This window comes from Rhea americana, unplaced genomic scaffold (genome assembly GCF_003343005.1).
Source record: "Rhea americana isolate MKP2758 unplaced genomic scaffold, rheAme1 scaffold_350, whole genome shotgun sequence".
Taxonomy (NCBI): Eukaryota; Metazoa; Chordata; class Aves; order Rheiformes; family Rheidae; genus Rhea; species Rhea americana.
The window spans coordinates 36,663-48,831 of NW_028186480.1; the positions used below are offsets into that span (position 1 = coordinate 36,663).

The window sequence follows — 12,169 nt, forward strand, 5'->3', positions numbered from 1 at the left end:
TAATTAAAGTTCTGTCACTGCCCGACCAATAAATGACGAAGGTGAGAAGACTAAACTACCAAATTCAGCTCTTGATTTTATTGATATTATTGATACTTCAGGCTACTCTGGCTACTTAAATGGAATTTCAGAGAAGGCTTGCCAAAAATGTATAGGGGATGACCTATCAACATTTATTTCCATTTTCTTCATAAATTGATTTTCACTTTTCTAGTGTGTTTTTTTAACCGATATATTCAATAGGATAGCACAACCTATTTAACTTGTTTTATAACACTGAGGCCCAATTTTCCATAAGTTGATGCCTTAAATTAGGCTTCCAAGTTTATATTTAAGCAGCTAAATAGGCAGTCTACTTTGGAAATGCATCGTGCCCTAAGTACACACAAATAAAAAACACAGAACTAGTAGAGACTTAACGTTGGTAAATGTGGCTTTATCATTTAAGGATCAGCCTGCCACTTTTAAAAATTTTTGATTCATAAGAAACCTCTGCAGGATATACCACCTTCCCCAAAACATCACATTAAAAATGAAAATAATATGCCAAGGCATGAGATCATAAAAGACTGCTGTTTTACCTTTAGATTAAATCCAAACTTCCCATCTTCATCTGGTGTGATACGCACCAAAAGTAAGTCTCCCTCAATTAGTTCATTCTGTAATTATATATACATATATATATATATATATATACACACACACATACACACTTCCCTAATGTTTAAAATAAAATAGCAGCAAATTAAAATATAGTGTATCCAAATTTACATATGTTCTGGATGAACACTATGAGTAAATGTGTTTAAAAAAAGGAAGAACCTAAGGTTACAGAGTATACTCGCTATTGTAACCTTTTTTCCTTATTATTCTAAAAGCAGCAATATATATCATGGTCAGCGCGTTAAACGATTTYTCTGTCCTAACCCTGTTATCCTCAGCTTCCTCAGTTGACACCTCCAGCTGAAGTTTTCAGCATTTTGTCTTTGCTAAAGATGACTTAAAAAGAAACTACATTTGAAGAACTTTTATTGTGAGGACTATGAAGCAACTACTTTCCAGTTCTTCCTCTATAAAGGAGAAGATTATTACTTTCTGCAGGAGATCACAGGCCAGAGTAGGTAAAATCTGGCAACAGCTACTGAGAATGCAGGTTAGTAAGCTGCAGGCCACCGTACAGCAGTACTGTGGCTGGAAAAAATGGGGAGAAATAACAGGGTACTATAAACTAGCAGAGAACAGCTGCTCTCTAGTCACCTCAGCATTTTAAGTACTTTTTTTTTTTTTTTTTAAGCAGTCCTAAAGAGGAAATGTTGGGGGTAGAGCAGAATTGTGCTTGCTATTGAGACATATAGCAGTTTGAGTTATCTGATCTTACCACAGACACATATAGATAGGACTTAATCATGTAAGAATTTTTCATTCCATTAGGAACTTCACTTGCAGATGCTTCTGAAAACCTGGACTCTATGTGAACCAGTGCAGTTTGCAAACTTGCCCATCATATTGGGTACACAGCATCRGTTAAATCCAAGTAATAAGAAAAGATACATTCTTATTAATGTGTAAAACATTTTAATTCTGCAATACAGCCACAATTTATGCGGGTACATAATCTACAGTTCAAAGCTACTTTTAATACTAGTTTTGAGTTTGAAAGAATGCAGTTAAACATACCTTATCACAGTAGTATTGACTGGAATCTTCTGTTAAGCTCGTTTTTGTAATGTTGTCATAAGTTTCTAGGAACTGCTTATCCACTCCTTCCAACGGGTACAGGCCCGGAAGGTTACCAACTCCATTGGGAGATGAAGACAAGGCTTTAGGTGAGGTATGGGTTAAAGAATTCTGAGCTGGACTATTTCCCAATACATTCCTTCATTAAAAAAAAAAAAAAAAAAAAAATTTTAAAAAGATTAATGTTAAAAAGGTATTGTTATCCAGAGTTTTAAACAGAGTAAAAGCCTGTATATGTACTACCTAGCTAGAAAAGAAGTCAGCTTTATCCTTCTGATTTAAAACCACTTCTCATGGTGCAAAATAGCAAATCTAGAGGATAATCTAACCATGTATCATTTGATCAGTGGACATTCAAAACTGGACAAAATAAAACTAGATAAGTAGAAACATTAGAAAAACAACTGGATGTTAGAAGTGAAAGATACYGCTGCAATGGTACAAGAAATCACAGTAACGTGAAGGAAACCAGACGAAGCCCAGGGAATGGTACTTCACTTGCCAACACTATGCACGAAAAAAAACATATGCAGTGATTCCACTCTAATTCTTGCAAAGTCCCAGCATGTTCTTCATTCTTCTTACGGGTGCTATCTCAACACTAACCCTCTGAAAGGAGGTAACATGCAGAAAAAACATAGTAAATTGTCCAACAAATAAGAAATGAAATAAAGGGTTTAACGGCAGTTAATATATTCTGTATTGTGTATATGATGTATATTCTGTATATGATGTAATCATACAATCTTAAAATCCGTGAAATAAAGAAAAAAACAGGTAAATGAATCCCTCAAATCTTAGAATTGGCTAGCTGCCTGGTAGCAATGTTTGCTTTTGCTGTATGCACATTTCTGAAGAGGAAGGAAGGCAGATCTCTAACACAACTAAACTCCTCTTTAATTGGATCAAACTCAGAGATACCATACATACTAACTGCTTCATCTTCATACATACTACATAATACCTTATGAATATGTTCTGATTTTGGGAAAGCTCAGATACAGTCTCATACCAATGACAAAGCTGTGTGTACGGTCCTGACCACCCATATTACACCAATGCAGACAGACCTTTCACTTGCATCTCAGATCATTACGCTCAGTGGCAGTACACTTGGCAAGAATACTCTGCACTGCTAATGACGACTCAGCATTGCAACGAGGTGTATTTGTTTCTTAGAAGTACGCATGCTCTCAGTTGTGTATTACAGTACGTACACAGTTCATATTCAATAAAATTCTTCACCATTCCTAAAAGTGACATTAAATTCTCATAGGGTCAAGGTAGCAGAAATACACACAAATAAGTACTGGCATTAAAATCTGTAAGTTCAAATATTTGTCCCTTCTCTTATAATAGTCAAATGTATAATGACATATGTGAGCCTTTCTGAATGATTCTCAGTGGCCGCTGCTAGCTGCCAAYGAAGAACATAACTTAGGCTTAACAAATAGGACAACCAATGCAGCAAACTAATAATGCACGTACTCACTTCTYGGTTTGTAGAAATCTGAGCATGACTACAAAACATTCTGAAGGGTCACAGTGCACCGCACACAGTGCAAAGTTATTTTTGCAATAATACTTCTGATGTTCAGTTTACTACACATACTTGACGATGTGAATTAAGTGTTCTGTGCAACATTTGTAGAATTTTCAGTTATTACAGAAAATAATTCAGTTATTACAGAAAATTTTCAGTGTTCAGGAGATATTGTTCACTTGGTTCTCTCAATTTGAAATTACTTTGAAGTAGAGAACTATAACAACACTTCAAATACAGAATTATCCCTTCAGAATTGTTTTTGATCTAGTAGTTTCCAAGACTTTTTATGATCCCTTGTTAAGTAAGCAGCAATACTGCATATGTAAATATATCATGCTAATATATTTTTCCAGGATATAATTTTTAAACATTTTCACTTACAACATTGGATTACAGTACACAATGATTCTCTAGTGTGGAAAAAAAAATACAAGCGTGACAAATCATTTCAGTAAATGCTCTGTGGCACTAAAGTGTTACCAGATAAAGGTATCAATGGATTTTAGCATCATTAAACTTCTACAGAAGGTTCTAGTGAACAGTTTAAAAAGCAACTTTTCTGTTAACAGTGGTCAGGGGCATGTTAAGACTTGGACTTGCCACATCATGATCCCAAGTCTTAATTTTTCAAAAAGCTTTACAAACTTCATTGGTTTATACATTTGCCTTCTAATCATACCAGACCACTATTTTAAAAATTCAGTTCAAGTTATGTATTTTATTACATATCTTAAAGCTAAAGACCTCATAGTAGAAAGTTTAAATAAAACTCACTTTGGTGATTCCTGTTCAGACGACCTGTTGAAAAGCAGTAAATGAACATAAGTTAAATCTTTAAGAAAATTACAAATAAACTCTAATTAAAAAATGCCTGTGTAAAACATAAAATATGTGCTTATAGTAAATCAAAGAATACTTAATCCTATGCTAAAAGTCTGAGTCATAGTTATGGACTTTGTGAAATACCCAACAAAAACCACAGAGCAAATCTAACAGTTYGCTTCCACTTTTGGCAGAAGGCCAACTACAGACAATACACATCTGCCACTTCAACTTAAATATGCAAGAGTTTGCAGTGGCACAGTTATTTAACAGGATATTCTACATCACTTGAAAAAGAGTTTTAAGTGTGGATGATAATGACTGCAGATGTCACTGACTGTATTTTACAAAAACCAAAACATGGCAGTGTCTTTATGTACAGCTAATGGGAAATTAGCATAGGCTGCTTCAGAAGCGCAGTGTCCTGTAGTTAATCTCACAACACAAGAGCAGAACAGATGCTGACACAGAGAATTCGAGGACAAAGCATAACCAAAAGGGAAGTGGTAACATAGATGAGGACAATCTAGCACAGAAGAAGGGCAGTTAATTAAGGTTCTTTGCAAAGCAGCATGGCTGATAATAATAGATTCCCAAAGCATTATCAAAACAATGTTCACACCCAGTATCTGACAGTAAGACACTCTCTTCTTTGCTCATTATGTAGCAGTGAAGGAATCTACATAAGTATTAAGAAAATTGTGCCCAAGAAAACTATTGCTTAAATGCAAAAGAACAAAAACAAAACAAAACAATGAATGCAAGAATTAGGATGCTACCAGGCTGTCCATCTAATCCAGTATCCTGTTTTCAAAAGAAACAAACAGCTGATGCTTAGGACAGTTGCCAAGAAATAGGACAAACAGAGTGATACTTTGTGAGAAGACTCTCATAGCCTCCAAAAATCAGCAGGTCTGGGACTTATGGAATTGAAGTTGTAGCTTATTCAACTGTATTCCATTGAAAAACTGAAATACACTATAGCAGCTGGAAACAGAAGCAACCAGTGTTGGCAAAGATGCTATGGATGTCATAGATGGCTCACTCAGAAATATGCAAAAACTGGTCCACTAATAAAATGTAAAATGTGACATTTATTACTAGAAAGTAACTTCAATTTCTTTAAAGCCATTTTTAGTGCATATCATCATCTCCTTGTATCCTATAATTTCATGTAGCTACAGCCCCGATTAAAGGCTGAGACTAGAAGCTGCTTCCCCCAGCCAATCCCTGAAAGGTACTGAGAAAAGAGAACAGTCAAATAGCTATCCTAAAAGGAGCTACACCATTTTTGAACAACAGTGCAGACATCACACCACCAAACAAGTGGAGTGAAAACAAATGTTTTTTTCTAATGTTCAAACCTTAAATCCTAGTCAAAAAATATACTGAAGAATGATTAATGACTTTATTAACTTTGACTTATGCATTCTGTATATGCAACTTATATGTCCAGTAGATCAATCTCAATAAACACAATAACTATAAAATATCTCCTACTTTCTATCTCAGAAAAAGAAATGCAGGCAGAATTTATTTTAACATCATACAGACAGAAGACACACAAATTTTAAATCATTTTAAAAAATCATGGGAACTGGTCTGTTCCTATGCAGTCCAAGAGTAACAGCCCCAAAACTATGTCACCAGATGCCTCCTTTTTAAAGGAATAAAAAAAATAAACCCCAAAACAAAAAAGACAAAGCAACCTAGTGTCTAGGTAGCACGCTGTGTAACTTAGTGTCATGTAACGCTTGTTTACTTGATGAAAGCATATATAGCAAAACAATATTTGCCTCAAGTTTGTATTTTTCTCCAGTGAGTTCAGGAGTTCAGTAATCTAGCTTTGTGCATGGATTTAGTAATCTAGCTTCATACATTATCAGGTGCCTTTTTTTTTTTTTTTTTTTTGGTAACGTGTTCTGTCAGAAGTGTCACGCTCCTTTTCTTATAAAACCTAAAACCTTAAGCACTCTTTTTACTCAATGGATAATACTTAACTACTGTCCGTTATTGTTTGTTTTAAACATGTAATCCAGTAATAAAGACTAGCTGTAAGGTCATGCATGGAATGAGTTCTTGTTACAGTCTTTGTATTTATATATTCTTTTTTTTGTYGTCCATATGGCAAATTCATTCCAAAAATTAACAGTTACATATGGAAAAAACACATAAAATGTTTCAGCATACAACAGTGTTTTTTAAAGTATTCATATACCTTAAATAGAAATCAATTCAAACAGTGAATTACACTATGTCACATCAAGTAAAACAGGAGGTAAACAACAAACAGATACTTTGCTTGCAAAACAAAGTAAAGTTTAAGGGAGATAGGATAGCTTTATAAATTTATAAGGGGCAAAAGTCCTCCAGGTCCCACTCTGGTAAGCAGTGACCAAAAATACTGAATGATATATATAAGCCTATCCTGGAAAAATACAAACACGTAGTAGTTTGATTTGGATATAGAGTTCCTGAACTGTCAAATTAGGAGGCAACTCCCTATACAGTTCACTTTTTAAATTACTGTCCTGTAAAACAGCTTCAATACTGCATACTATCTTTCACCAATACTTCAGTTAAAAAAAAAAAAAAAAAAAGTTAGCATTGTTCTAGTTTAGTTCCCTTATATGTGTTCAGTTCCCTTGATTTGTGAGAGGCAGAGCTAGTGAAGCTTGATTTCCTAAGAATTTATGGAAGCTAAGTTTTTTTTTTTTTTTTTTTTGGGGGGGGGAAGGTGGGGGTCGTTTGTGTTATTATTAAAACTAAACTTCTTCCTTCTTTGCTGCAGTCACGTCCCCTTGCGACTCCATTGACATTCCCTCCCACTTTCCTACAAGTCTCTCCATTTCCCCTAGTTGGAAAACCCTGCAGCATTTTCACTCCCTAGGTACCAGCATGCCAAAGCTCCTTTAGCAATCTATACCCATATGCTGCCTGACCAGCCAACACCACAAATGCAAGAGACACCACCTGAGCTCATATTGTAATTTCTCAGGCAGGGGGAAGATTGAAACTTTTGGCTGCTTAGTCACTGATTTTATTAAACTTTGCAAAAACTTTTCATCTTTGAAAAAACCACTCCATTAGATTTGACTGCAAATGACTGGATTTTCTTAAGTGGGAATGGAGGGGCAGGGCAAGGACATAACCCTTATTTCCTTAGGAAGTCAGGCTAAAAATAAGAACAACTAAAATTTATTTTTAGTTTAAGCTAATTGATTTCCTAGTGAGGGAAAGAATAATCACATTGTACATCCTTTCTATGTTTTGTCACAGCAGAGCTATAATTATTGACAAGTTTTATGTAGAATTCAAGTTGCTCCAAGTTAATCATTTTGAAAGCTTCCACAAAGTTTTATACACTATCAAACTGAGATACAACTAAATACACTCTTATTTTACTATAATATCCCCCTCCAGTGTAGAGCAAGAGATCATTTGAGACAAAAAACAGTTCAGAGTTCTGTTCATATACTGTGTATAAATGTAAAACAAATTCTCAATTATCTCAATAATACTTCTGGAGATCCAAGTGTGGGATATATATTGTTAGTAGTATTTGCCGAGAGTATGTATTGAATTATTGCAGTTCCATTTATTCACATTAGCTCTGAAAGAGTTACTGATTCATTCTGTAACCTTCTAAATTGTAAAAAGATAACCAAAAACTTAACCTGGAAAATTACCAAATTCAACCCTTGAAGTAACGAGCAACAACGGTCACTTAGTAGCATAGCATGCTATAGCTGCAGCAACTTTGATCTTCACAACTCAAATAGTACTTTTAGTATTTAGTTACTCACTGACATGAACAAGTACTACAAACACAAAAACGATCACCTTTTCTTGCACTTTATAAGGTATAGACCTTATTCTAAATTTTTACTAACATATTCACCTTCCTTATTTCACAGCATGCCACAAGCATCGTATTTTAAATCGGTAGAAGAGAACACTTACCAGACTGACCAACCAATCTTTTCATCAAGAAACAGAGGCCTTCCTTGCAAGGAGAGCAAACTTGCCATTGGTTCAGCTAATATGCAAGCACTTTAAAACTGCAGGTAGTTTCTCTTGCTTTCTCCACACTATATTGAAAACAATGCCATTTCAATCTTCCACTCACTAGGGATTGCTCTGTCACTGCTAATCTTTACAATAAAACAGCTTGCCGTACTATCTGATTCTCCTGGTCTGCCAGGTCTTAAGACCTCTCCTTCCCAGTCTGGAATACCCTACAAGAATTCTGCTGTTCTAAGAACCGATGAGGATAAACTAAAGCAGAGTAAAATCCCAAGAGAAAAGGGGTAACAAACAATAGAACAGTAGCAACCCCCACTCTCCCTTCACAAACAACTGAAGGAAACATCTGTACAACCGGGGCTTGCCCGTGTGGTGTTCTTGAAGTTCTTAAAGCTTTTTTTGTCATCACACCTGCAAGGTTGTCGAGAGCGTGCCAGTGTTTCCATTATATCTTTTCTGAGATCTCATCATTTAAATTAGCATTTAGCAATTAAGCTAGCTAGCACCTAACTAGCAAATAGCAATTCAGTAAAATATCTATCTACAAGAACATAATTCTGCTGCCTTTTAGAGAAATTTATATACAGAATGTCTTCTGTTCAACGTTTCTATAGAGAACAATTGCATAAAGAAAGCCACGTACACTCTTTGACTGCATACTTAGAGCTGCACTAGAGAAGAACTTGCAGGTTTTTTGATATACAATAAGCTTTCAGTTATTTTTCTACAAATTCCAAATGTGTACACTAGTAAGCTGTTGCCGTCACCCATAAAAGGGCTCTCAATTACTCTGGGCTTCCTCTACTGACTATACCCCAGTTTACCATAGAGACTACTTTTTCCATGAAAGTTTCATGCATTCTAAGATCCTGCAACCGTTCAATTTGCTGTAAAATTTGCTTTATCACAGACTTGCCTTTCATATTAAAGTCATTAAAAAAAAAAAAAAAAAGAAAAAGAAGAATAATTATAGTTCTAGCCCAAGAACACTGTAAAATTTCCTTGGAAAAGCTCATGGAGCACAAATCAGAACAATACCCTTCCCTTGCTGCAGACCATCTGAAAAAGTCCTTCAAGACAKGACTATCATTACTGAAAGCAGCTAAATGCTAACATTCACAATAATACCACCAGTGGTATTACTGTCAAGCATGTCAATACTGGACATTTTATAAGAAAAGTCAATCCATTAAATTTCTTCTGCCTTTAACAAATGCCAGAAGTCCCTGTTTAGTTAGGAACCAACATGGCATTTCCTATAACGTAACCTCTACAAGGAAATCAGGTTTACTGTGTGTAGTGGCAAACAAACAAAAACTAAGCAACTTGGTGTTTATTAAAAGGTGCTTATATTAAGTAAGGCATGAAAAATTATTGCCAGAGACACAGCAGTGAAAAAATTCTTAACACACTGAGCTCACTATTTCAGATTTGAGGGCAAAATGCATGCAGGAGACAAAGATAATTGGGAAACAAAGCTGTGCAAAGGCCAGCTCAAACTGATAATTCACAGAATGAAGTGAATGAAGCATTAAGTAAGAATACATGTGGAATTTAGCTATGTTTATCAAAAAACTGTTCCATATAAAATGGAGCAAAGGGAAGAGGCTGAGGAAGGAAGGCGGAAAAAGATTACCGTATATTCCAGTGAGGGTAAATGCTCAAGCACTAACAACAGATGAAAAAGATGACGTGCAATTACAAGAAATTGTAATTTGTGAATCTTGTAAAACAAGAAATGTAAATTAACATTATTTCAATTGTCAGTTATACCCCAAAGTTAGACATTAGATCACTCCTTTTGGATGGAAAGGGATTTTTTTTAACTGGTGAGGAAAAACATTTGCATAAGGATATACATATATATGTGTATATATATATATATATATAAAAGGTATACATGTAAGCAAATCATATGTGAAAACAGTATATTTTATGAAGAGCACAGTAAGTCTCATAAAAGTCTATTAGTAATATTCTTAAAAAAAAGGAAGAAATGGGTTGAGCAAGAACACAAAAAAGAAAAACACTTCAATAATAATTTGAAGTCATGATTTCTGAAGTTGTTGTATTCCTACCTTTTTTCACATGGTTGATCTTCATTTCACAATGGCTTGGACAGAATTCAATTGCATTTTATACTGTCTAGTTAAAGACAAGGGTTTTTTTTAATTAAACAGGTATAGAAATGGAATCAAAGGAGGACAAAAAAATGGAAATTTTCATGAAGGGAGTAACAGATTTATAGTATAACATCTCAAATCAAGGTCCATCAAAAGCTTTTTATTTCTACATTTATTCCAATATGAACTAAAAAATTAAAAAGACTATAGACAAGTCTCAGAAGTTTAAGCACATTGCAGCTGATAAGGGTGGTGAAAATGGCAAGTGATAGAAAGATAAGGTTAAGAGACATGAAACAAAACTGTTCTGAGATGTATTGTCTAGTACCGAAAGGTCATTTTCCTCCAGAAAGACTGAAGTACATGAATGATGACAAGGAGCTCACATGAAAGGCACAGAATTTTGTAAAACCTTTCTGTCAGCCTCTACCAGGACCTAACCAATCTCACTGTGATTTTTTTTCCCCCATCTTGTATCTTGTTAGCAAGTCCCCTTCTGCAACCTGGGCCATGTACCTTGAAGAATGGTCTGCCTCCAGCTTCTCTATAACCCTCTGTTGGCAGTAGAAGGCAAAAAAATTCTATTCCCCCACCTTCAATCTCTCCTCCTACATCATATGCTCACATCTATGAATAACCAACTATATTTATCTCTGATTAACTAAGAGCATGTGTTTAAATAAAAATACTAGATCCATAAGGCCCTCATCTGTCAGTTTTGCTTACTGAGTGATCCTGTACCTCTTCTCCTTGAATTGTGGTTTACAATGATCTTTTTGAAACACAGATTAAACACAAAACTTTAGCTATAAATTTTTCTGTTACACTAGAGTCTATTCTAAAAAAAAAAAAAAAAAAAAAACACCACACACACACACCTATGTTCCTATAGAGTCTGCTATTCCAAATCAAATAGACGTCACTTTATTTCGTTACACGTAAGCAGGAGAAATCAAATACAGTTTAACTGACAAAGACCTCCATGTAGTTTTATACAGTTACTTTTCAAGCCAAGAATTTAGTTTTCATTTTTTCTTTAAAAGAGTAGCTAATACATGCCCTTGTCTAAAACCATATATTCTTATTAACAAGAACTCTCTCCACTCAGAAAAGTGTGTTCAAAAAAGCATGAAATAAAAAAAGCATTAAAAGAACAAGTAACACCTAGTCTAATGCTCCAAGTGATTCTGTTATGCTACATGAATATTTAATACATTTATATTATGTAACATGTTATACAACATAACACAACACATATATGTTATAAACACATTAAAAGCATAAACCCATAGAACCTGAATTTACAAGCCCCAAAATAAACTCTACTCCTCCTACAATGGAAAGATTGGTCTCAGAGAAGTTAACGTGAATAAAAATACTTTGGACCATGGAAAAACTCACTTGTTTCTGTAACACCCYTTATTTGCTTGTTTCTGAAAGAAGCACCAGCTTACTTGAATGATGATACAACATTCAGTTAAGGGGCAAGCGTAGGTGTTCGTAACAATGCATGGTCTTCCAAGAAACCTGGATTAAAAACTTAAATCTACAGGCATGAAATGAGTCAAGGACACTCTTCATGTTTCATAGTTGCTGGCTAAAATGACATGCAGCTTCCTGTGGCTGGATTCTCTGTAGTTAACAGCATGAAACAGAACAATGTTCTATCTCATTTCATTGCAAGTGGCAACATCTATATGTCATAGTACACATATACCTATATGTCATGCACCAGGGATTTTAAGGAAATACCAGTACAGTGAGAAAGGGAGGAAAGGAACATGGAGGGAGAATAAAGTTCTAAGCTCCTTAAATACTCCTGTTTACTTGCCTTTACTTACTTCTTGGCAAGCCTTAGACCTCATCATTTTAAGGTTAAGTGTTTAATTTCTGTATTATCAAAACATTAAATCTA

The 12,169-nt window shown here is 34.9% G+C and overlaps 1 protein-coding gene across 1 annotated transcript in view; it reads right to left on the reverse strand.

Annotated features, from left to right (window-relative positions):
- Window positions 1-12,169, reverse strand: part of PTPN3 (protein tyrosine phosphatase non-receptor type 3) — a 164,246-nt gene that overhangs the window by 32,179 nt on the left and 119,898 nt on the right. The window contains exons 15-17 of the mRNA XM_085311899.1: window positions 4,058-4,081; window positions 1,678-1,876; window positions 582-659 (exon numbers count right to left, since the gene is read on the reverse strand). Of these exons, the coding sequence (XP_085168025.1) occupies window positions 582-659; window positions 1,678-1,876; window positions 4,058-4,081 (301 nt within the window). The remainder of the gene's footprint in view (window positions 1-581; window positions 660-1,677; window positions 1,877-4,057; window positions 4,082-12,169) is intronic.